The sequence below is a fragment of the Drosophila novamexicana genome, unplaced genomic scaffold, assembly GCF_003285875.2.
Source record: "Drosophila novamexicana strain 15010-1031.04,08,12 unplaced genomic scaffold, DnovRS2.1 tig00000462-arrow-pilon, whole genome shotgun sequence".
NCBI lineage: Eukaryota > Metazoa > Arthropoda > Insecta > Diptera > Drosophilidae > Drosophila > Drosophila novamexicana.
In genome coordinates this window covers 1,052,190-1,078,748 of record NW_020824806.1, presented here as the reverse complement: position 1 = coordinate 1,078,748, position 26,559 = coordinate 1,052,190, and the positions used below count along the sequence as shown (strand labels likewise).

At 43.7% G+C, this 26,559-nt stretch overlaps 1 protein-coding gene across 2 annotated transcripts in view; it reads left to right on the top strand.

Moving 5' to 3' along the window:
• The window catches only part of LOC115760643 (epidermal growth factor receptor), a 52,203-nt gene extending 27,711 nt beyond the window's left edge, over positions 1–24,492 (top strand). The window contains exons 1-6 of one of the 2 annotated variants that reach the window (XM_030702103.1): positions 8,608–9,121; positions 19,090–19,312; positions 19,390–20,570; positions 20,635–20,767; positions 20,830–23,050; positions 23,120–24,492. In XM_030702103.1, coding sequence (XP_030557963.1) covers positions 8,785–9,121; positions 19,090–19,312; positions 19,390–20,570; positions 20,635–20,767; positions 20,830–23,050; positions 23,120–23,353 — 4,329 coding nt within the window. In that variant the 5' untranslated portion in view covers positions 8,608–8,784 and the 3' untranslated portion in view covers positions 23,354–24,492. Of the gene's footprint in view, positions 1–8,607; positions 9,122–19,089; positions 19,313–19,389; positions 20,571–20,634; positions 20,768–20,829; positions 23,051–23,119 lie in introns of those variants that run through there. The other variant, XM_030702104.1, reaches the window with a different exon arrangement.
• The last annotated feature ends 2,067 nt before the right edge of the window (positions 24,493–26,559 follow it).

The window sequence follows — 26,559 nt, the reverse complement described above, 5'->3', positions numbered from 1 at the left end:
CACTCTCTAAGTGGAAGCTTTGGTAACGGCCATCGTTTCGGTTTTTGTTGTTGTCGTTGAGCGCCAAACCGGTTCCAATTCGAATCTTGACTCTATAGAAACAACAACAAAAACAAAGCTAAAAAAAAAAACAAATGAAATCCGTAAAGCAGCAGCAGCAACAACAACAACAACAACAACAGCAGCAGAGACCCCAAATTAATACAGCTATTGGCATTTTTATAATTTTCATTTAAAAACAAATGAAGGAGAGAAAAAAAATGTGAATAACATTGGGGGAATGCTTAAATTAATTATAATATTATTATGGAGTTTGTTTGTTAGAAACTAATCAATATGCAGCGAAACGGTTATGTGTCTATGTGTGTATCTATGTGCGATTAGCAGCAGACAGACAGACAGACAGCTGGTATCTGTGACCTTAGCTGGCAATCTATTGACCTTGCCACAACTGCAAGTAGGGAGGCAGAAGACAGCAGCAGAGGCTGCCGCAGCGACTGCGGCTTGTCAATTGGGTGGCTGCACGCTGAAGAATCCTTACATATTGGAATGCGGCTGTGGTTCGATTGTTGCTTGCTGCTGCTGCTGCTGCGGCTGCCTGTTGCTGTTGTGTCAACATCCATCCGAGCAGCAACAACAAGAACAACAACAATTGGCAACAACAACTCACGTTCGTTTGAATCTTGGCGTCTGTCGCCGCACGTACGCGGCTTTAACAACCAACTTACATAGCCGCCGATTAGCCAAGGCAACGTACAACCCGTCCAGACTCAGCTCAACTGGAGAATCCAAGACCCAAAGACCTTCCACACAGCACAGCCTTAAGTCCAAAATGAGCTATCTCACTGCGCAAATCTTTCACTTCACTTGGTCGCCGTCGCCGTCGTCGTCGTCGACTCGCTTTTAAGGGCCTTTAGCCACAGCCACAGCCACAGCCGCAGTCGCAGTCGCAGCTTCTGCTGCAGTGTTGTCAATTCAGCTGGTTTACCGCCAAAAACTGGCTTTTATTTTTGTGGGACAAGCTTAAGAGTGTTAACTCTGGCTTTTCTAAAAAACCTTTGTTTGATTTGTAAGCATCTTTAATTGTGTCTCAAAGCTTTAAGTTAAAATTGCGTGCAACATCTTTCGACAAGCATTTTCCAACACTTCATTTTGCATTTACCATTACTTTACAGGCAAGAGTAAACATTGTGAAAGCCTTCTAGCTATTGCACTTCAAGCTGTGTGTGGAGCATCAATCTGTCAATAAATCAGCTCAAGAACAATTCCAATACATTGTGACTTTACCTTATTTTACAGTCTTTCGCTTAATAAAGATCAGAAATTATAGATCATAATTTCAGGGCATAATAATTAAACAGAAAGAAAGAACTATATTTCACATAGAAGAAATGATGCTAGTCAATTTTATTTAATATTAATTATAGAATATTCCATAAACAAATAAACGAGCTTTCATTCATTTGTTTAGCTCTAGTTGCAGCTTTTTTCCCTACAGAGCTAGCTCTTTCTTGCTTTTCACTGTTTGTCAACACTGTTCTGCTGCTGCTGCTGCTGCCCGATCTCGCCCTCCCATCGCACTTATCGCAAATGCATTGTGGCCGAGGCCTTCGCTTGGGCTCTCTGCAATCGTCGTTTGTTTCATGCTTCATGGGCTAATGGCTGGCTCCACAGGTTGCTGTCGAGTGTTGTTGCAACATCTTGTCGCTGGGCGCCCTGGACATGCTACCCGCTGCCGCTGCCGCTGCCGCTGCCCAGCCCAGCCCAGTCCAGTCAAGTCTGGGAACACGTGTGCGTTGCTAAAACGTCCGCTCCAGCTTGGCACTGTTTTATCTTTTTTATTTTAGCCCTTTTTCAATCTGCGTTCTTTTTTCGTGCTTTATGCTTGGATTAAATTTAGCAAATCGAAGCGCGCATACGACCGATGCGCTAATTGAACTTGCTGCTGCTTCTTCTTGCGCGCTTATTTGTTGACAAAATGGCCGCCGACAACAACAACAACAACAACAATCGCAAGTTTGTTGCCTGGCCATATTTTATATTAAGTCGCATCGCAAATATTTATGCACAACAAAATGTGCCAAAAAAAAAAAAGAAAAAAAAAACGCGTAAACAAAAATCAACAAAATTTTGTGTGTATTTTTAAACCAAAAAATGAGTGTCTGTTATTTTGTTAAATGCGCCTCGCCGCGCCGCAACACACCCCCGCCCACCCACAAACAAAATTCCAAGACACTGTCCAGTGCGCAACAATAAAAAGCATCGCCTTCGCCTTCGCCTTCGCCCTCGCCGCAAAAGTAAAAAGCTCCCCAGAGACTCGCCTCGCCGTCTCTTCGGCTTAGCCGCGGACTCGCCGCGTCGCGCTGCGCCTCGCCTCGCCTCGCCTCGCCTCGCCACGCTTCTTCGGCTTGGCTTGGCTTGGCTCTGCTCGGCTCGGCTCGGCTCGGCTTCGCTCGCAGCGGCCGCTCATATTTCACACTTCACGACAAAGCGATTAAAGTCGCGCAAACAATCTGTTATTGGAGTTGTTGCAATTATGTTTACAAAGACATTAAAAAAAGCCCAAGCAACAACAACAGCAGCAGCGCGAAAAAAGCACACACACACACACACATGCGCGTGCGCGCGCACACACTCAAAGCTTAAGCTCGAAGCGAATACGACAAGGACAACAATAACAACAACACAGACGCAGACGTTTCTGAATCTTGAACCGAAACGTGAGTCGTGCGACGATATACATAAGCAACAATAACAACAACTACAGCAACAACAACAACAGCAACAAGCAGGCATGCTAATGTTGTAGTAATTAGGAATGCGACTTTGGGATGCCCTGCAGACGCAGCTTTAAGTTCTCTTCTGTTAGGGCTATTCCGGATTGCTTTAAGTTTATCTGGTAATTGATGTCCTTGATGAGCAGCCCACAAATACAGAAGGCTGTGAATAGTCACTTTGTCTTGGTTACATTGATTCTGTAACAAGGAACGCCTTAGTACAGCCTAGATAAAAGCACACTTTTGTCAAATGCACTTACACAAAAAAGAAATTATTTCTGAACTGAATAAGGTAAAACACTCGAACATAAGTAGATACAAGACTTATGCAGACAGCTCGGACAGCTGTCAAACACTTTGCCAAGTCAATCTTAGCCAAAAGGAGCTAAGTTTAGACATATTGCGTTTGAACTTGTTGAGAATTATAACAGTTTCTCGAACAAATCTCTTAATCTGCATTTGTATCACTTTTGATTATTCCTGTAGCTTTCTTTTTATATAGAATTACTAGTTTGAATTGTTTAATAACTATCTTTTAAATGAAAAGTAAATTATTAATAGTCAATTTAAATTGCAACCATGCTTATATAAAAGCTTTCAATCCTCATTAACTTGGCTCGATTAAGTTGGTAAAGATGAATAATCAGATCCTAACGATTTTGTACCAATATGTTGTATATATATATGTATGCTATGTTAGCCCAGTCAAAGTTCATGCCAGTTCGTTGTTCTGCTCCTTTTGGTGTAGGGTATTGCACACAGCTTTGGCTGATGGCGACAACCAATAAAATGTACAAAATAAAAGAAAAATACTTATGCGAACTGGCAGTTAAATGTGAATTTGAGTGGAAGCCAAAGACGCAGTTGAAGTTGAAGTCCAAATCGAAAGATGAACAAAAAACAAACAAAAAAAAAAAAAACATCATAGCTTCTTCAGCGTCAACAAATGAAGCGTGATATTTGCATGCTGGGGTTAAAGGCAACGCCATGCTTATAAACTGGCCAAGTATTTGGCTAGATCTTGGCAAGAAGCAGAAACAAAAAAAAAAAACACACACACACAGTAAAAAATGTGCCGCATCACGTTTAAAAGCCCTGGCAATTAGCTTTAATTCTAAGCGGATTTCGCAGATACGAAACGTGTGACAGCTGAGCAGCTGATGTAGCAATTTGTTGATCGATCTATTTCCCAACTACTTACAGCGAGGAGGAAAGGTGGAAAGGGGGAAGGGGGTGGAGGGGGCCTACTTGTGCCTGTAACTGAAACTGAGCAACACGCCAAAGGGCAGACAATCCAATTAGTGTGTGGAGCTTAGCGTTAAGGGCTCATAGCACGTGCTTAAATTAAATGCTGAGACTCGAGACTTAACTTAAACTAGGCACACACAAAAAATGCTAAGAAAATTAGACTTAAAACAAGTTGAAAAATGCTTAAGCTAAGAACAAATGTCTTGTAAAAAAAAAGGTGCTTGTTATTAGCTGAAAGTTCCTATATAAAGATATGTTGTGGCATGAAGTTGAGTACAGGTTCTTAAATCAAGCACAGATCGCCTTCAATCAAGAATTGTCAAGCTTTTGGGACTTAACTAAAAGTATATACAGCAAAACTGCCGACAAAATTATGCTTAAAACAAGTTGAAAAATGCTTAAGCTAAGAACAAAATTGCTTGTCAAAAGAAGAGACTTACTTTAAGCTACAAATTCTTGCTATATAAAAATGTTGTGGCATGAAGTTGAGTACAGGTTCTTAAATCAAGCACAGATCGACTTCAGTCAAGAATTGCAATGTTGTTGATTTCATATTTTGAGTTTCTGTTGAAAAGAGCCAGGTGCCTGACACCGGCGCCAGACTGTACAGTGGCTCCTCGCTGTTGGCCCTATTCAGCTGTCAAATGTGCAAAACGCCTCACACTTTCGTTCCGGGCACTTGAGAAACGGCGCTCAGTGGGTGCTGGAGGAGGCAAGATCGGAGCGGGAGAGCTGCTACCCGACTTAGGATCAGCTAAGCGAAACACTTGAGCGGGCGAACTGGAATTGGAAACCTTTTGTTACCATTAATCCGAACAGAGTCTTAGCCGCAGTCAGGCGCAAAGTCATCCACACATCGATGACGATGATGAGGAGCAGCAGGAGATTGCAGCAACGTCTCAAGGGTCGTGTCAGAGGCTTTCTTTCGTGAAGGGTGCGGAACGTCACACAGCTGAGATTTTCACTGGCATTTTGTACGCTTCATGAAAAATGTTTTGTAACCAATTTCTTACACCTTCGTTTACCTGTTGTCTGCCAGCTCTTGGAGTGCTTGCTCGTGGAGTGGGAATGATGCTCTGGCCATGGAGTGCCCCTTCAAGTGGTTTCTCTCGAGTTCTTGTCAGTTGCATGTTCTTCGATTTTTGACAGATGATTTTGTTTCTAGTTTTTTTTTGTTCGCTCTTTGGGTTTTTTGTGGAACGGGTTGTGGCCTGTGGTCGTGATTGAGGTCCGATACTGCTGCATAGACAGCTATTAATATGTTTGATTACAGACATCAATTTCAAGCGAAAAGCAGACTCGAGATTCGAGACTCGAGATCAACACGAAAGAGCGACTCAGGCGATCGACAAGAGGCGCCTCGGCTCGTGTGCCACAAAACTTTTAAAACGATTTTCAAATTTCAAATGTATATGTATAAAAAACAACAACTAAAAAGAAAATGTTGCTTAAAACAATGAAGAAGTCTCTGCAAGCTATAAGACAAAGCAAACCTCTTGAGCTCGCAGCGTGGGACTCGGCAAACTGATGCAGCTGCGACTGTTGCGCTTTTCGTGCCACACATCTTTTGTATCTATGAAATCCTGCTGCACAATATTTATGGTTTATGATGGCCCGCCCGACAACATTGTGCGTCTGAAGTATGCGCCTAATTTTTACCTGTACAGCCAAGACGGCGAGTCCTGTTTGCCCGCTGCCCGCGTAAATACCCTGGTGCATACGCTGTGCGGCAACAGGTGAGAGAATAGTTTTTAGTTTTTAGTTTTCATGGTTCCAGCCAACACACAAATATCTTTCAAACACACAATGTTGACAGCGCGTCTTAAAATCTGTTGGCCAAAAGACAAAAGCCAAAGCGCCGTAGTTTCGATGCCCACGCAGATCAGCCAAACACACACACACACACACAGAGACACACACACATGTGCACAAGGCAAGCGGCGAACTTGAGTGCTTATAAGGCAGCATTTGCACAAGCCAAGCAGCTCTCACACACACACACACATTCACACAGAGAGCGAGCGAGCGGGAGAGAGAGCGAGAGTGGGAGAGAGATCGTGCGCGCTTACCTGAGCCTCATGGCTGTGCGACAACAACTGTTTAAATGCTTCGCCGCGAATTCGCCGCATTTAAGCGATGTTGAAGAAGAAGAAGAACTTACCTGTGTTTTGCTCGTGTTCGCAACGAATTCGTGAAGCCGCTGCAACACACACACACACACACACACAAATGCACACACATACAGAGGACAGCTGTTGGTGGAAGTCAAGAGGGGCTTAGGATTAAACAGTTATTGATAAGCGCAAGGATTGTCTTGAGTAGAGATCTATTCTAATATGCATTCGATAGGGGTATTCAATTATACGAAAAATTAATTAATGAGGTGAAACTAATATTTGAGAAAATATAAAATTAATTAGAAAAAAGGGAATTTTTATTTATGATATTAATTATTATAAATTGTTTTGGCTACAACTATAGTTTTTGCCGGAATTGGAACCCTGCTCCGCGTTGCTCAGTTTGGGCACTCTATATATATTGTAAATAGTATTCTATATATTCCCAGCTTTTATTTGAAGTCTCGCTAGAGCTTATAGGGATATTTTCGAATAGATTCATATGCGTATTTCTATTCATATAATCGAAAAATTTGGCATATGGACCTTACACAGAGGTATAAATACATATATGTATATATCAACTTAAGATATACCTGCCCCAAACTTTTTACTTATAGTTTGATTATATAAAATAAAATCTTACGTTAAGAAGTGCCTTTCATATACAAAATCAGACTCTTAACTATGATTAGAAGAGAACTATAAAATGAAGGCCTACAATATTGAGATATTTGTATCCCGACATACCATACATTCATCAATTATATCTAATCCCCATCTAATGCCAACTGCTGCTTGAATGCATAGCTTAAGTTCTTAAATCGAGTCGATCTAAATACACTATCTTGAGTTACTTTTAGTTAGATTTCAACTCTTTTAGGCTCTGTCAAGTGTAGGGTATTCAATTGCAATTGTCGAGGGGGGGGCATTTAAATTCTCATAGTTTCATATTACTTGGCTGACTTTTTAGATAAAATTGCCTTACGTTGCATTTTGGTTTTACCTGTGCCTGCTGCACTAGCTAGCTCTGCGCGCATACAAACAGATCCATCCGTGTGCCTCCTGCCAGTCGAACTGTGTCTTGGTGTGTGTGTGAGCGTATCTGTGTGTGTGTGTATAAATCTATTGTGCAGCTGCACAAGCAACAGGCTGTTGAAGCATTTCTTTGCCTCGCTTCGGTTTGCTTTGCTTTGCTTTGCTTTAGTTTTGTCTGCCTGATCTTCGCCAAGAGATCTTCGCCGCTCACCTTTTACCAACGCCGTTTACCTGTATTCTTTTATAGACGTTTCGCTCTTTACCTAACTCGCCGTGAGTACTCTATGCTTGCATGTGTGTGTGTGTGTGTGTGTGTGTGTGTGTGTGTGTGTGTGTGTGTGTGTGTGTGTGTGTGTGTGTGTGTGTGTGTGTGTGTGTGTGTGTGTGTGTGTGTGTGTGTGTGTGTGTGTGTGTGTGTGTGTGTGTGTGTGTGTGTGTGTGTGTGTGTGTGTGTGTGTGTGTGTGTGTGTGTGCGTGTGTTGGCTGGTTGGTTGTTCGCTCTGCGCTGTGCATTGCGCGACGTCTGTTTCGGCTTCAGTTTCGAGTTCAACGTGACGCTGCGCAGACGCGAATTGCCAGAGTCGAGAATCGAGAGTCGTTTCCAGGCAACGATTCACTCGATAATAAAAAGTAGCAGATCGCATCTCTCGCTGCCACCCCCCGTGCCCCTCGCTGCGCCGCGACTTGCCGCTAATTTAGTGCTAATCGAATATAATACTTGGGCATAAAATAACAACAAATAAAGAGCTATCCATCGCGTTGTTTAGCGAGTGCTGCAAGAAGAAGAAGAAGAAGCAGCAGCTAAGTGAAATATATATATATATATATATATATGTATATTTGAAAATATATTTGTTGTGATTTCGCTGCTAATTGGTGAGACAGGGACAAGAAAGACGCGGCTCAAAGTGCAGCTGCAGCTGTGTGTTTTTTCGTGTTAGCCAGAAAATGGCTCAGTGTTTGTGCCAAATAACAATAACAGCAACAACGACAACAACAACAACAACGACAGCAAAAGGCTTTACATTAAGCTTTTAAAAAGGCTGCGCCTGCGCCTGCGCGCGCGTTCCCTAACCTCAAAATACACACACACACACACACACACACACACTCAGAGCAAAAGCTGTGCGAGTCGAACTCGAAAAAGAGAACTGAAAAGCTGCCAGTAACAAAAAGCTACAACAACAACAACAAAAGCCTTCGTAATGTGAAACTGGTTCCTATACAAAAAAAAAAAAAAACAAACAGCAGCATATACAAACACACGCATACACATACATACATACACAACACACACGCACACCAATTGCAGCGACAACAACACAAACAACAACAATAAAACGCAGTGAAAGAGTTCGTAAATTTTGTTGTATTTTTGGCACGCAAAACGTAGCAAAATTTTGCTTTTTTTTCGAGCTGACAACGCAAAAAACGCACGCGCAAAGCGGCAAAAAGTGTTAAAAAAAATATATCGCAGCTAACAAAAAAAAAAGGCTGAAAATTGTTGCCAGTTTCTGAAATTATCAAAGACACGCTCATGACGTCACTGGCCTTAGGCGCACGATCTTAATTCGAATTTGTGGCCCAGTTGCAACCGATTCGCGATGCGCGCATTCAAATTGTTCCGGCGCTGCGGCAGCGGCCTCTGCCTGCCGCTGCTGCTGCTGCTGCTGGCGCACTGCGTCTGCGTGTGGCCCGCCTCGGCGGCCCGGGACCGTTATACGCGCCAGAACGCCAAGCAGCGCCATCAGGATGCCTATCGCAGCAATGCTGCGGGCCGTGCACGCAATCGTGCTGCCGGCGGCGGCGGCGGCGGCAGCGGACACGAGCGTGCTGCTGCCGCGGCGGCTGCGGCTGCGGCAGCGGCTGGAAACGCTGCCATCATGGCCAACGGCGGCGTTGTCGGTGATCACAACAAGGACACGTTTCCCAAGGGCAAAAGTAAGTGTCAATCAAAATCAAAATCAAAGAAATGAAATGCGTCAAATGGAATGCTTTACAGCATGTTTAACATTTGTGGGACATGTTAATGCAATGTTAACAGTGTGCTGTCAATAGAATGTTCTGTCCATTGGGCATTGAGCATACATAAATCGAATATATAAAAATGTATAATATATATATATACAAAAAAAAAGAGAATATTAAGCGATATTTTTTAAATTTCGTGGCATGTTAAGCCAATGTTAACAGTGTGCTGTTAAACGAATGGACAGCGTTAAGATGCGAAAGTCTAAAATAGAAAATGGCTAAATATATACATTATATATAATGGAATAACAATGGAATAAACAATTCGTATATTTAGCAATATTTTTTAAATTGCGTGGCATGTTAAGCCAATGTTAACACAGTGCTGTTAATATACTGGAAAGCGTTTGCTGCGCAAACCTTGAGCTATAAATACAAATAACGAATATTAAGCCATACTTTTTAAAATATGATCTTGTTTATTATATTTGTAAATACTTAAATGCTTTGAATCTTACTTTTTGAATAGCACTAATAAATTCGGCCTTCGGCTGAGACAATACCACATTCAGATAATATTATTAGGCTATTGATGAGCTTCTACTCTCAATAACAATTTGTTAGTAGATTTTATCAAATCAAATTGTATTTCATTAATGATCTCTTAAGATTAGAAAGATGTTTAATATTGAGAAAAGAAGGGATTGGAATCTAGAAACAAGACCTCAAAGTATGACAAATACATATCAATAAGATGAATTAGTCAAGAATATATTTCAAGCCAGTTTCCACGAAAGATCAGCGTGCTTAACTTATAAACTAACTTAGTTAAAACTAAAGGCTACTTAAATCCCTTTGGGCATTTGAACCCGGAACTATGTCGTATTTATTTGCTTTAATGACTCGGTCAGTTGGGAAACACAACTTCATCAAGGTCGCCAATGGATATTGAAAATAATTATAATTGAATGCGTTCCTATTCTTGCCGTAGAACAACAAACTTCAAGCTGAACCTGTTTAATGGCTATTTATATATATACATATGTATATAGTTTATTTCCAGCTTTGTCACACTCTCTCACATCAGTCATGTGCACACATGTGTGCATCCATCATGATGTTATATGCCTGATGTTTATGTAGATTTGCGTGCTCGTATATCATAATCATATCAAGACATTTGGCCCGAATAAGTGCAACTGCAGCCCCCCAAAATACCCAAAAAATACTTGTATTTACCTCGACTCATATCTGTAGCTGTATCTGTATCTGTGTTTGTATCTGTAGCTGTATCTGTGTGTGTGTGTGCGTGTGTGTACTTGATATGCAGCTCCGCTTATCTTATCGTACGTGCTGCAGTGCACCAATGTTTGGTTTTGGTTATGGTTTGGGTTTCAATTTTGTTTTTTTTTTTTGGGCCGCTTGTTGGCATTTCATACCTTTTACCTGTGCCCAGTTGGCCGTTGCTCGGGCCTCAACCTCTTGACTTGAGCGCTCGACCCCCCCAACCCCCAACCCCCAAACCCACCCGCCACTGTGCTGGTGCGTAGCTAACGTTAACTTCTTATTGTACTTTTATTATCAATCCGTTCTACAAACACAAAACCCTATAAGAATTTCCACAGTTTGTGCGCATTTCGTAACAAACTCGAAACTCAATTTTTGCTGCTGCTGTTGCGCATACGACGCGTTGACATTTCTGTTGTTGTTGTTGTTGCAGTTGCAGTTGCATTTGCAGTTGTTGTTGTTGCAGTTGCAGTTGCATTTGCAGTTGTTGCTGTTGCACTTTCAAGCAAATTCGCCATTTCTCTTTGTCAGCAACAACAAATGGGCGACACAATTTCCAGCTAAAATGGCGACTTAATTTGTTGACATCGCAAGTATCGCGACTCGCAACTCGCGAGTATCGCGTTTGCTTTTTGCCCAGCTCGAAAATTAATGAGAACCCATAACAGCCAACAGACGAGGGCAGCTCGATATGTAAACGATATTTAAAATGATTATTGCCACAGCTAGATATGAGTTTGAATATGCTTTTCAGGTCGTTAAGCGCTAACCTGTTAACGGTTCAACATTTTTATAACCATTTTTTTACTGTTTGTTTAAATATGTTTATTTGGAGTCTAACAACTTGATCAAGCTTTCTAATGGCAGCTGATTCCAAATATCAATATCGTTTTATAACTTTTTAAGTTTTTTTATTGCATTTTGAAACTTGAGAATTGTTTTATAAAGTATCTCAGTGGAATATTATGAATTTGGAATACGAACAAGAAAGAAAACGTTTGTCTCATTTTATGATTTTTTTTTTTTTAATTTTTTACGTTAGAAAGGAATAACTGGATTGAAAGTTAGAATTTAAGCAACATGATTTAAATTTAATAGTTCTTTAATTGCGTTTTATGACTCTAACAATGTTTATTTATTGCATAGATATTAATACTTGATTGAGAATAATCTTCAAAAATTCCAATATCTTGCCCCAATTGAATTTTCTACTCGTCGAGATGAGCTTTAATAATAAGTTATCTTAAAATTTCTTTAAATAATGAAAAGCTTATATCTTACACTAAAATCTTGACACAAAATTGATCTAAAATAGATTTTGAATAATGAACCTAACTATGTTTAAACTCTTCTCTTGTGAAGCGGAAACAATTTGAATTCAAGGTTTCTTTTTGTATACAGCCAAGACATTCTGGCTTTCCACTTAAGATCTAGAAACTGTTAGCTTATAAAAACCTTCTCAAATTATCTGATATTTCAAACAGTTGCCCCTGCCCCAAGTCGCTGCTGCCCGAAAATTAATGGCAAAAATCGTATTGCGCGGTTTTATTTAATTTCTCATTTATTTTCTCTGTATCTTTAAGCAAAACATTTGTTTGCGCAATACTTTGGTGCAAATATTTGCATTTGGTGGGCAAATATGTTAACAATTCGCCTCCGTTCCCCCACGTTGTCGATATTCAGTGATCTTGTAGCTGCAAATTAATAAATGTAGCCCCCGGACCGCAATTGAACAAATATTTAGATAGCAGTTGGGGCTATCGCCAGTTCCACAAATGCCGCATGCTAATGGATCCAGCTTAATGCTTGTACTCTCGTTGCCGGATATGGCCAGATAAGAAGTCGGGCATAAATATTGCTGCTGCCGCTGATAAGCCGCATTCAATAACGGAAAATGCCTTCCCCAGGGTCTCCAACACCAATTGGCAATTGTTTGAGTGCCCTTTGGGGGCCTAGTTGTCGGTTCTGTAGAATCTGTAGCTCTGCTGCCACCATATAATTATATATCTATATGTATATTTTGCATAGCTACAAAGTCGGAGTCGGGCCAAGCGGTTGGCGATTTTATGACATGTCGTCGTGGCTGTAAATAAGCACAGCTGCAACAAATATGCAAATAAATGCCAGGCCAAGAGCCGCACGTGCAATATAGAATGAAAATAAATACCGAATGCGATCCCTAACAGCAAAACTAACAATGCGGGATCTGGGGTGCGGGGACAACGGGCATTATTGTTGCAATAACTACAAATATTGGGGCAGCTGAACATAACTAGATTCACATTGATTCGATTACGATACAGGAAACACTAAAGTCAACACAGCTCAAAGCTAATTTACCCAAAACAAGCAGTTAACATACGCAGCTCGCTTTAACAGTGGGCGAATATGTTAGTTAACAGAATTTTACTTTTGTGTTCGATGTTCATTGTATAATTGCATTAATATGCTTATTTCAAGACATTATCACATAGATCCAATAAAAGGGAATCAAGAGAATACTAATACGAGCTAAAAGAACTGAAAGTTAAATAATTAATGGAATGGAGATTGGTGATGGAATGGAGATGTATGAATAGATTGGCAAATTGTGGTATTCTACACTTATCAAATGTAAAAGTTTGTAATGTAAATGTTTTATAAGAAATGCTGGAGAGCTTCATAGAGTACGTATCTAGAATAAATATCTCTATCAATATCTAGACATTTACACATGCAATTTGCTGTTTACTTCTGTTAACCCATTCCACACGATCCTAGATGCATAATATCTATTCTGTCCTATTCTAAAGTACAGTAAAATTGATACTTATATAACAAAATATATATTATATACGTATCTATATAGCAAAATTAGATACCAGTCTCATAAGAGGACTTTAGTTTGTTGTATAAGCCATAAGCCATACAGAATACACAAACAATGGGTCAGGCTTATGTTTCTTGAAGTGCTGCCTAAATCAAAAGTATCGTATAACCTTTGCATATATCAGTGTTCTATTTGAGTAAAGTGAATACTTAACTAATTTTAGTTAGCGAAAACCAATTTCGCAGCCAAAATGCAATTTGCAGAGAGAAACCAATTTTGAGTTATCCGCAAAAGTGAACATTCTTTGACAACTTTGGCATATTTTCTTTTCATTTTCATGGGCACTAAAAATGTTTGAGGTAATTCTAAATAGTAATTGCTTTGTTGCTATGCTTTCTTTGTTTATTGTTGGCTTTGGGGCTGCACTCGAATGCCTTTTGGCCAGGCCAAGATTTGAGAGCCAATGCGCTCTGTTCTAGCCAAACTGAAAGGTCTCACAAGCTCACTTTGCCTATAACTCTAGCCGAGTGCGCGAGTGTGCGTGTGTGTGTGTGTTGGTGCTTGAAAAACCACATTCCATAGTGTGCCAACAACAACAACAACAGCATCCACTGAGAGCTAGCCCCATAAAATGCTGTAAGCTCTGGCTAATTACAGCGTCAGGCACGCGCTCACTGTAACTGTGTGTGTGTGTGTGTGTGTGTGTGTTTGTGTGTCTCTGTGTGTGTGTGTAACTGCAGCTGTGTGTTGCCTAGTTTGCATAGCATTTCTATAATTCCTGATTAAGACATCATATATATACAAAAAAAATAAAAACAAACTGCAAAACGTCAGTTGCAAGTTTTTATATTTTTGAGCTGTTGAACTTTAATGCCAGTTTTGTTGTTGTTGTTGTTAGTTAGTTTTAGCCTAGCCAACTATAGTATAGAGTGCGCAGTACCTAGTCTTGTAAAAATACTGGTTTTCTAAACCCACACACACACACGAGCACACACACACACAGCTAGACGCAGAGCTCAGTTGCAAGCGCTGCGCTGGCTGCTGCGACTGCGCAGCTCTCGGCTCTCTCTCGCTCTCGCTCTGCTCTCTTTTTGTTTGCTCTCTGCTTACACACACACACACACTCACACACTCTTGTATTTACACATTTTACGACACTTTTTCTTGACAACTTTTTGGAGACTGCACTTAAACTTTTTCTCAATTGTCGCCTTACAAAATGCTGTGTCTTGCTGTTGTGGTCCACCCTTAAAGCTAGGCCCAGCTACAGTCTGCTCTTTGTGTTGTTGTTGTTGTTTTCTGTGTGGGCGTTTCGATTTCGAAACTTGCTGCAGCCAGAGTCACAGTCACAGCAGCAGCAACAACAGCTTCCGCAGCTACGAACAACGCACAGTGGGACCCAAGCACGTTTTCGCTGCCAAAATCATAATTTCTCAAATGCATCAGACATTGTCAAGTTTTGTTAGAGAAGGAGAGTCCTTTGTAAGGACTCACTTTCTTTTATTTTTTATATATAATCACTTTATTGATATTTTGTTAATGTTGTTTTTTTTTTGACTCGACCCCACTGTGCCTCTGCCCACGTATTTGTTGGCTGTGCGCTTGGTTCTATGCCTAAAAATAGCTAAAATGTTGATGTACTGAAAATGCTTTGAGTCCAGCATTCATCTTGGCACCAAAAATAGCGCCAGGGCGTGCTCATTAAACCAGCTTTGGAGCTGAGCTTTGCTGCTGGCGGTTTCTCTCGCTTGGACTTTGCACAAGGCTCAATCGGCGCAATCGGCGAGCTTATCTAATGGCTGCATTGTTTAGCTGCAGCATCTGCCTCCACTCGCAGTTGTTGTTGCTGTTGTTGTTGTCGTGAGGCACGACCTGCGCCCAATTGTTGTGCTCAAAACTAAATGAACGCGCATCGAACACGAAATGGGCAACAAAAAGCGCAGCAAACCTCAAGCCAGGGCCAGCATTTTGTGGCTTGAGGTCTTTAGCTTTTTAGCTGTTTTTCTTGTTGTTGTTTTTGGCCCTGTCGCGGTGCTTTGTTGCTGTGTTGCATGATCTGGCGCTGCAAATTTGTTGAAGATGCGCTTGCAGCGTTTTCTGCGAAAGATTTGCAGCTTGGCCGCAGCTCGTTGCGCTTATTTGCCTTTGTCTTCGTGACGCCACGACATAGAATACAACAACAACAAATACAACAACTACAACTGGGCAACAACTGACAACAACAACAACCACTTATGAAAGAAAGTTGCCGCGCTGCAGAATTGTTTGCGAAATCCGCGCACGTAACCAAGCGCCAGATGAGCGCAGTTGCCGCTCGGCCTGTGGCCAGCGACTGAGGAGGAGGAGGAGGGGACTGCGGTGATTGAGAGGGGAGGGGTGCGGGCTTACCCATAATGAGCTGCGTGTATTTAATGGGCAGTCGCAAATGAATTTATTAAGCGCACTTTTACACAATTTCATTGTAAATTGAACGCGTGCCGCGACTGAATTGTCGCAAAACAGTTATGAATTATTTATGTGGCAACGTTGCGGGGCAGCTGCCACAGCAACTGCAAAATTGTTGCCACAACAAACACACACAGGCGCACGGCTAATCTGTGACACCTAATCACATGGCGGCACATGGCGCTGCATCTGCATACATATATATATATATAGTTCGATGTATGACGAACTTTCACCGCAGGTTTTTTTTATATTATTTTTGTTCAGAGATCAATGTACTTGTGTCTCAGCTCGAATTGTGGCAACAGCTTGCGGCTATAACGGCCGACGCCTTGTAATTTTGTTGATCAGAATCTGCCCACTAAAAGGCGTAGTGAGAGAGGGGGGGGAGGGGCTAGGGGGCATGCTGAGCAAACATAAATTCTATGTAGGTAAAAAACAAAGCATGCTTAATGCCCTTTTAAATCTTTTGTTATTTTACAACAACAAGAATCTATGGTCCGTTGTTTTTGTTGTTGTTGTTGTAGCCTTAGGCAAAGGTACAACTCAGTAATCCAGATGGTTCGGCCACAGAGTTAAAAATCTTTTCCACGAAATGAAAATACACACACACAAACGCACAGACACAGCAGACAGCTCGAGGGAAAAAGAACAAGAAGCGGCAGACGAAGCTGAAGACGATGTTGTTGATGATGAAGAGGTACGCAGCGGGGCGAGGCACATAAACGTGAGCAACAACAACAACAACAAAAACAACAACAGCAGCACACAGACAGAACCGGCTAAGCGAGTCTCAAGTCTGAAACAGAGAACTGAGCAGCGAGAGAAGCGAGTAGTGAGAACTGTGACTCGAGTCTTGAGTTTGGAGTCTGCTGCTCCTCGCCTAGACTCTCTCGCTCTCTAGTTCTAGTCGTTGCAGCATTCAAATCGATTATGCAGCCGTTCGACTTGCCACACGAAAATGCGTCGTGCAGCCTCAACCTCAGCCTCAGCCTCAGCGCCCCCCTTAGCCCGCCCCGCTTGCCAACACGCTGTGGCCTTTTCACCAGCAGCAAAAAGATCGAAGCCGAGTCGAAGAAAAACACAATATTTAGAAAGTCAGCACAGCGAAGCTTGGAATGCGGTTGGGTCTATTAATCAGCGCGTCAGCAATACAGCGAAGGGGTTAACGTTGTGGCAGGGGCAGGGGGAGGGGGCTAGCTAGGGCTGAGGCAGAGGGCGAAGTTGAAGTCGAGTCGTCGTCGTCGTCATTATCATCTTCTTTGTTCTGTTGATGGCTAAGCAAATACAATCGATAAACAAATACAATGAGCCCCCCTCGCCCCCCTCTACCCCACTTAGCTGCTAAATGTTGTAGTACATTCAAGTTCGTTGCCTAAGTCTTTTGTTTTAATGAGCACAACGCTTGAATTATGACTTTGATTCGTTGCCAGACGGAGATAGCTGCACAGATAAAGAGCGAGAGAGAGGGAAAGAGTCGGCCGCTCATTAGCGTCGCGACGCTTAGCCTAAGGATTACAAATTAGCCTTTTTGCCACAGCCAGGCACACACACACAGACACACACACAGAGAGCGAGAGGCAGGTAATGCGGGCGTGTCCGCAGCGCAAAGAAAAATCGCATATGCAACATCTCTGAGGCATTTCACAAGAAACATGCCCCCCTGCCACAGCCCCACCGCCAGCTGCTGCTGCTGCTGCTGCTCGCAGTTCGTGTCTTAAGTTTCAGGCAAGGAGCAACATGAAAAACGCTGCTGATAAATTGTGCGCGATAAAGCCGCAGTCGCAGTCGGAGTCGCAGTTCGGCTTGAAAAGGGTTTCATGCGGCGTTCGCCATGAGAAATGGCAGAAGAGTAGACTGCCCAGCGGCTCTCTCTCCCTCTCTCCCCCCGTCTCTCTCTCTCTGTTCATGCCAGCATCATCAGCAGCAGCAACAGATGAGGACAAAAACAAAGGCCAAGAATTTGTACGAAAATTTTTGCGCTTCGATTTGCCAACAGCCGCGCTTTTGATCAATGTGCGCCGCGTCGGGACCCAGGTCCCAATGTCAACTGCAGCCTCACCTTTTATTCTGCTGCTGTTGATGTTGCTGTTGTTGTCGTTGTTGTTGTTGTCTTTTAAGCCTGGTCCAGTGTGTTGTTGGGCCCGCGGCATGCATTGCACCGCATAACTGCAGGCATTTAAGTTTTTGTCTTTTTTTTTTTTTGGTACGTTTCCCAGGCATACTCAAGAATTTCGCATTTCGCTTTGGCGACAAACAAAATATTTCTGCCAATATTTCGTTGCGAATCTTTCTTCATAATTATTTTGAAATTTTTTCGCTTTTACGTGCTGCCGTTCCACGAAACGAAATCAATAAAATGCGCAATATTTATGGCTATCGATATTTGTTTTTTCTTCTCTCTGCTTCTTTTCGATAATTAGCCGAGTAAGTGGTGGGCGTGCCCGTTGCCCGTGGGCCACTTCAAGTGGGTGTCTATATCTTCGAACTGCAGCTCCAGCTTTGTCTCTCGACACATGGCACACTTTTGCGGCCCACACGGACGGCCGCGTACCACGACCCGTACTGCGACCCACGTAGCCCTTTCATAGAATATAATCAGCCTAGTAGTTGGCCATGCAAATGCTGGGAGATGCACACGAAACGTCTCTGTTTAGGCTGGCAGCCAAAACAGGTCGCTGACTAATGATAACAGCCGACCGTCGGAGTCGGGCCCGTCTCTGACTCTGCCTCTGACTCTGAATCTGAATCTGAGTCTGGGTCTGAGTCTGCGTGGGCTGCTAATTATTGAAAACGCCAACTGAACTGCGACTTGGCAGCGCCCACTTGTTTTGTTGTTGTTATTTAACTTTTTGTTTAAGTTGTTTTCATTGCTTCCGAGCGTTAAATACAAAAGACTTAGGCAACAAACTTGCGCTCAGCTCCAGCTCTGCTATTTCCGTTTATAATTCAAACGAAATTCATTTTGATTTTATTTATAATTTCTTAGCATTTGCATTCACCTGTAGCACATAATTCAACACCTACCTCTGGCTCTAATTAGACAACCTTTCAATATTAAACACAGCCCACACACAATGCGCTGTTCCGCTGAAATCAAGCATGAAATGTCTTTACTTTCCCTCTGGCCCAGCCATGTGGCGACCTAATTTTTCTTAACAAAATTCACCGCAGCCAATTGAAACTTACGCTGACTACCCTATATCCGGGCAGAACTCACAACTATATTGATTTTTCTTCTATCAAAAAATATTGAGCTCTAAGCTCCAATCTATTGTAAGTCAACCTTCCCAACCTTGCTTATACAAATTGTTCCTCCCGCCCAATCAAAGGAATGTTCCTTAGACCAATTCAAATTCCTTTAAACTAACCTTCAATTCTTTTGTCTTCCTTACAGTTTGTATTGGCACCAAGAGTCGTCTGTCTGTGCCCTCGAATCGGGATCATCATTATCGCAATCTGCGCGATCGTTACACGAATTGCACCTATGTCGATGGCAATCTGGAGCTAACCTGGCTGCAGGATCCCAATTTGGATCTCAGCTTTTTGGCCAACATACGCGAGGTGACGGGCTACATACTGATCAGTCATGTGGACGTGACCAAAGTGATATTTCCAAAGTAAGTCGAGAAGGTTACCACGGCTGTCTCTGGAAGTACGGGGAACTAACCTGATTCCAATGTCCGTTTGCTTGCAGACTTCAAATCATACGCGGCCGCACACTGTTCAGCCTGACTGTCGACGAGGCGAAGTATGCCCTGTTTGCCGCATACTCGAAGATGAACACGCTGGAGATGCCCGAGCTGCGGGACATACTGCAGGGCTGGGTGGGTTTCTTCAGCAACTACAATCTGTGCCACACGCGCTCCATTGTCTGGCGCGAGATCCTGTCCGGGGTGAACGATCACTACAACTACACGTACAACTTTACCGCCGAGGAGCGCACGTGCCCTAAATGCGACCCGTCCTGCGAGCGAGGCGCCTGCTGGGGCGAGGGACCGCACAATTGCCAGAAGTTCAGCAAAATCAACTGCGCTCCACAGTGTGCCCAGGGTCGTTGCTTTGGCCAGGGCCCGAGGGACTGCTGTCATCTGTTCTGCGCCGGCGGCTGTACGGGGCCGACACAGAAGGATTGCATTGCGTGTAAGAACTTCTTTGACGATGGCGTCTGCAAGGAGGAGTGCCCGCCCATGCGCAAATACAATCCCACCAACTACGAGCTGGAGGCGAATCCCGAGGGCAAGTACGCCTACGGTGCGACCTGTGTGCGCGAGTGTCCCGGCCATTTGCTGAAGGACAACGGCGCCTGTGTGCGCAGCTGTCCCTCCGACAAGATGGCCAAGGATGGCGAGTGCGTCGCCTGCAACGGGCCCTGCCCGAAGACCTGCCCCGGCGTGCCTGTACTCAACTCGGGCAACATCGATTCGTTCAAGAACTGCACCGTCATTGAGGGCAATATACGTGTCTTGGATCAGACCTTCTCGGGCTACCAGGACATCAATTCGAACTATACGATGGGCGCACGCTATATTCCCATGCATCCCGACCGTCTGGAGGTGTTCTCCACAGTGAAAGAGATCACGGGCTATCTGAATATTGAGGGTGTGCATCAGCACTTCAAGAATCTGTCATATTTTCGCAATCTGGAGGTCATTCACGGCCGTCAGCTCATGGAGAGCTTCTTTGCCGCGCTCTCGATTGTCAAGTCCTCACTCTCCAGCCTGGAGCTGCGCAATCTGAAGCGCATCAACTCCGGCAGCATTGTCATCCAGCACAACGAAAAGCTCTGCTACGTGAGCAACATACGCTGGTCGACGGTGCAGAAGTCCAACGATCAGATGCAGTACATCAACGAGAACCTAAACACCTCCGAGTGCCGTAAGTAGCTGCTTATCCAAGCAATAGAATTTTGGGATCTAAGCCAATCTCTTCCTCACCGCAGGCAAGGCGCGTCAGGTCTGCTCGGATCAATGCAACAGCGACGGCTGCTGGGGCGCCGGGCCGGATCAGTGTCTAAATTGCAAGAGCTTCAACTACAATGGCACCTGCATCGCCGACTGTCGCAATGTCACCAAGTAAGTGTCCAACTAACCCATTCAACTTATCAACCTTGCTAATGCCTTCTTCCTTGCAACAGAACCTACCAGTTCGATGCGAAGACCTGCAAGAAGTGCCATCCGGAGTGCCGCACCTGCTCGGGACCCGGCGCCGAGCACTGCGACGAGTGCGTCCATGTGCGCGACGATCAGCATTGCGTGAGCGTCTGCCCTGAGAACAAGTACTCGGACTTTGGCATCTGCCGCAAGTGCCACGAGACTTGCGAAGGCTGCACAGGACCCAACAATACGATTGGACACGGCGCCTGCAACACGTGCAATCTGGCCATTATCAATGCGGATGCCACGGTGGAGCGTTGTCTGCGCAAGGATGACAAGTGCCCCGACGGCTATTACTGGGAGTATGTGCATCCGCAGGAGCAGGGCTCGCTCAAGCCCCTGGCCGGCAAGGCCATCTGCCGCAAGTGCCATCCGCGCTGCGAGCTGTGCACCAACTATGGCTTCCACGAGCAGGTGTGCTCCAAGTGCGCCGGCTACAAGCGACGCGAGCAGTGCGAGGACGAGTGCCCGGCGGATCACTATGCGGACGAGGAGAAGCGCGAGTGCTTCGAGTGCCATCCGGAGTGCAAGGGCTGCACTGGACCCGGCTCCGAGGACTGCCTGGCTTGCCGCAACTTCAAGCTCTTCGCCGAAAGCGAGGTGTACGACAACTCGACCCTGTTCAACTGCACCTCCAAGTGCCCGCCGGAGCTGCCGCATGTCAACTATCAGTCGCACCTCATCGGACCGCACTGTGCGTCCAGTCCGCCGCGTGGCTCCAAGCTGACCGCCGGCCTGAATGTGAACATGATCATCATCATCTTTGTGGCCGTCTTCATACCCGTGATCTGCGTGCTCTGTGTCATCATCTACATCTGCCGGCAGAAGCAACAGGAGAAGAAGGAAACGGACGACCTGGCCAAGGTGTTCTTCGGCTGCGAGGACTCGGAACCGTTGCGCCCCTCCAATATTGGCGCCAATCTCAGCAAGCTGCGCATTGTCAAGGACGCGGAGCTGCGCAAAGGCGGCGTCCTGGGCATGGGTGCCTTCGGTCGTGTCTACAAGGGCGTCTGGGTGCCAGAGGGCGAGAATGTCAAGATACCCGTGGCCATCAAGGAGCTGCTTAAGACATCTGGCGCCGAGTCCAGTCAGGAGTTCCTTAACGAAGCCTACGCCATGGCAACCGTGGAGCATGGCAATCTCCTCAAGCTGCTGGCCGTCTGCATGTCCTCGCAAATGATGCTCATAACACAGCTGATGCCGCTTGGCTGCCTGCTCGACTATGTGCGCAATAATCGCGACAAGATCGGCTCCAAGGCGCTGCTCAACTGGTCCACCCAAATAGCCAAGGGCATGTCCTATCTGGAGGAGCGACGCCTCGTACATCGGGATCTGGCCGCACGCAATGTGCTGGTGCAGACGCCGTCCCTGGTCAAGATCACGGACTTCGGCCTAGCCAAGCTGCTGAGCCTGGACTCGAATGAGTACAAAGCAGCTGGCGGCAAGATGCCCATCAAGTGGTTGGCCCTCGAGTGCATCAGGCATCGCGTCTTCTCCAGCAAGTCGGATGTATGGGCCTTCGGTGTGACCATTTGGGAACTGTTGACCTTTGGCCAGCGACCACACGAGAATATACTCGCAAAGGACATACCCGATCTCATCGAGATGGGCCTGAAGCTGGAACAGCCCGAGATCTGCTCCCTGGACATTTACTGCACGCTGCTCTCCTGCTGGCAGCTGGACGCCGACTTGCGTCCGCCCTTCAAGCAGCTGACCAATGTGTTTGCCGAATTCGCACGCGATCCGGGTCGCTATCTGGCTATACCCGGCGACAAGTTCACGCGCCTGCCCGCCTATACGAGCCAGGACGAGAAGGATCTCATACGCAAGCTGGCGCCCACCACAGACGGCTCGGAGCCCATGGTCGAGGCGGACGATTATTTGCAGCCAAAGGCGGCACCGGGTCCCAGCCATCGCACCGACGGCACCGATGAGATACCCAAACTCAATCGCTACTGCAAAGATCCCAGCAACAAGAACTCCAACAGTGGCGGCATCGGCGGCGACGATGAAACCGATTCCAATGCACGCGAAGTGGGCGTGGGCAATCTGCGCCTCGACCTGCCGGTCGACGAGGATGACTACTTGATGCCCACGGGCCAGGGTAATCCCAACGGCAACAACAACAACAACAACAACAGCAACAATCCCAACAACAACATGGCCACAGCCGCAGCCACCGGCTACATCGATGTCATTGGCGTAAGTACACGATGGGAATATATTAAAGAGCCGATTACTAAACCAATTCATGCTTTGTTCAACAACCAGGTGCCCGTGAGCGTCGACAATCCGGAGTATCTGCTGAACGCACTCAGCGCTGGGGAGGCGCCGATTCCCACTCAGACGATTGGCATACCCGTTGCGGGTGTGCCCGGCACCATGGAGGTGAAAATGCCGGGCAGCGAGTCCACCAGCTCCGACCATGAGTACTACAATGATACGCAGCGGGAGCTACAGCCGCTTCAACTGCTGCGCAGTCGCAGCACCGAGACGCGAGTGTAGCTGCAGAGAGAGAAAGAGGAAGTTAGTGAAAGTGAGAAAGAGAGAACACACTGCCAGAAGAAATGAGTTAACTTTGGATATCAATCTTGCCACGTAGTACCCAAGTGCCTTGTGGAAGGCATCGCCAGTTGTCGGTTGCCAGTTGCGGACGCAGTTGCTCTGATGTGTGCCTTCTGAATGCTGTTATCATAGATACAAAAACAAAACCCATTCGTCTGTAGTTGTAAAAAACAACCCCCTTCCAATAATTGTATAGACTAGCGTACTTAGTCCCCCCCACTCACACCCCCTTTAAGAACAACTTTAGGTTCTTATTTAACTCTAGTTGTGTACTTTTTTATATAGCGCTTGTAGATTCAATGTAATTACGAGAACAAAACACCGATAGTGCATTTCTAAGACGCCCTGCGAAGAAGCCAAGAATGAAACTTGAACCCAAGTTCATCCATTTGGCTTGTGTTCAGGTTTTTCGGTATTGCATGCGGCGCCCCACTAAGCTAAAGTTATTTCTAGTTCAAGCAGCGTATCCAACAATATCTTATCTATCAATCTATCTATATCATATATATATATGTAATACGAGTTATAGGCTTTTAGTTAATAGTCTCCAACTGTGATATAGCTCCTAGGCAATTCTCTATAATTAATATTTTTTTCAATTACTTGTGAACAAACTCGTAGGCCACTGTTAAATTCTATGAATAACCACACAGATCTTATTTTTTACAAAATTTTGGGGCCTAGTTTCAAAATCAATTCGATAAATAGTTCAGATTTAATTTCGAAAAAACGAAAAAACGATTAACAAGCAAACAAACAAAACAAACAAACACAAAACAATAAATCCCGAGCGTGCCATGCATTGATTATGCAATTCTCCTAAAGATTTCGAAAAATTTGTTGGCACATTAAGGTTGAAACTGAAACATAATCTTAAGATTTTTAGTCTATTTTATATTGATCAAAGATATATGTAAATAATATACACAATCAATGCGATTATAATACTTATTTGTATACAATTAACAGCTTAACTTGTACGCATATTTCTGCACATACAATTTGGCATATAAATTTTAATGTAATTTAATTTAATTGCAATTAGTTTACAAGTACCTACGCAAAATTACGCATATACGAGTAAATAAAACGATTTTAAAATAATTGCTTAATTATGATTAATTCAAGGCTAGGACGAAAGGCACCTGCTGCCAGTCAGCCTATTTATGATCAATTTGTTATATACGGCAATGCCGATTTTCTCAACTGTTTAAAGAATTTACGTCCTTTTTAATTGCATTTCAAAATCTGAAGATTTTAATCGTTTTAAATATAACGTGCATTTTAGCTCGGCGGTTGGTTGCATTTGAAATTTAACGGCTTGCCCCGTGCGCGTATGCAACGAAATTTTTTATTCACAAATTTGTATCTACCTGCTGGTCACTTCTGTTCGCCTGGTATTTCAGCTGAATTTTGAGGCACCAGCTAAATTTTTCCAGCGGAATTTTTAAATGACCTATTTCTGTAAAATGAAGCCCTATTTTGGGATTTGGAGTCTATAATAATCGATTAATATCAGAACCAACAAGGTTGAACAAAAATTGCAATATTTGTAAATTATGCACCAAGCTGCTCCTCCGCATGCTCCTTTTGGGTATGCAATGAAATTTTTTTACAAAAAATTTTAGTTCGTCTACCTGCTGGGCAATTCTGTTCGCCTGGTATTTTTACCAAATTTACGTTCAAATCTAACGCCCCCCATCTTAGCTGCGGCTGTTAACAGTGGTATGTTAAGTAACACCTGCCTAACAGGGAACTGTTAACTAATATCTGCGTAACTGTTGAATAACAGCTGCAGCTTATAATTAACAGTGGGCTGTTAAAAAAAAAATTGCTGTGCATCTACCTGCTGGGCATTTCTGTTCGCCTGGTATTTCAGCTGAATTTTGATTTGAAAATGCGAGCCAACGGCCGGGCCCAGTGCAATGGTATCTTGTAACCGTAACTTTGTAAACCTTAATTTAATTATTTTTAAAAGCTTTCAAGCGAATTTTGCTCGGATTTGGAACTTTAGTTTTCCCAGGACTCTATCAATGGTATGATAAAACCAAGGATATGTCGGTCATCTGGATCATCATAAATAAATGTTTTCAAAAACATTAAATGGCCATATCTTGGCCAAATAAGCCCCAATCTTGGAAGTATTTGTTTGTTTGCCTTTTGTTGACGCAGAAAACCGTTTGTGCGATTTAGATGGCGCTGTGCAAAAGTACTGACCGGTAGATGGCGCTAATCAAATTCTAACCGTTACTGAATTAATTAAACGTGTTTATTTTTAAATAATTTTTATTTATTTATCTTTTGTTTTATTTTGATATACGCAATACGACAATTCAATTGATTTTGCTAGAAGTAGTCGCAAACTGTTTTTTAAAATTTATTTATTTTTTTTTGTTTTGATTGAGTATTTTTCATATTTTGCACATATTGTAGAACTGTCGGTATGTATGTATGTATATGTATTTGCATATATGTATGTATATTGAAAAGTTAATCCATAGTTTACATTCATAAAAGTTCAATTACATCAATTATGTACTACAAAACTATTGCTGTTAGTTTAATCAATATAGTTGCATAGTTTTTGTTTTTCTTTTACTTACTTTGTTTTCTTTTGATAGCTACATATGTGTGCGTCGTATTATAAGTTATGCTTTGAGACAATTCTCGACAATTGTCCGTCTGGCTAGTTTTTTTTTATGCAATTAAATAACCGAAAGTATTTTAATTATAACCGTATTGGAAGTACTACAAAAAGAAAACAGAATAGTTCTTAAATATGCCGAACTTAGGCCATAAACAAATCAGTGCTGGGGGCTCTGGGCTCTACCTAAAATACTATTGAAATACACGTATATGATGTGTGTGTTATTGTGTGTGTGTGTATGTGGGTGGACGGGGAGGATTGTTTGTGTGTATGGGTTGACTGCCAGCAAAAACGTATTTGATATAAACATTAAATAACATTTGGATTTTAAAAATTTTGCGCAAAAAACACCGCTCCCTCCCATGCATCTCGCAACCCGCATCCTGGAACCGCTACTTAACGCCCGCCCCCGTTTTCTGTGCCCGTGCCCGCCCCATTCCCCCCGTGTAAAACCCCCAAGAGCCGCCTAAAGGGCAGCAATTAGTGCGCAACTCGCACA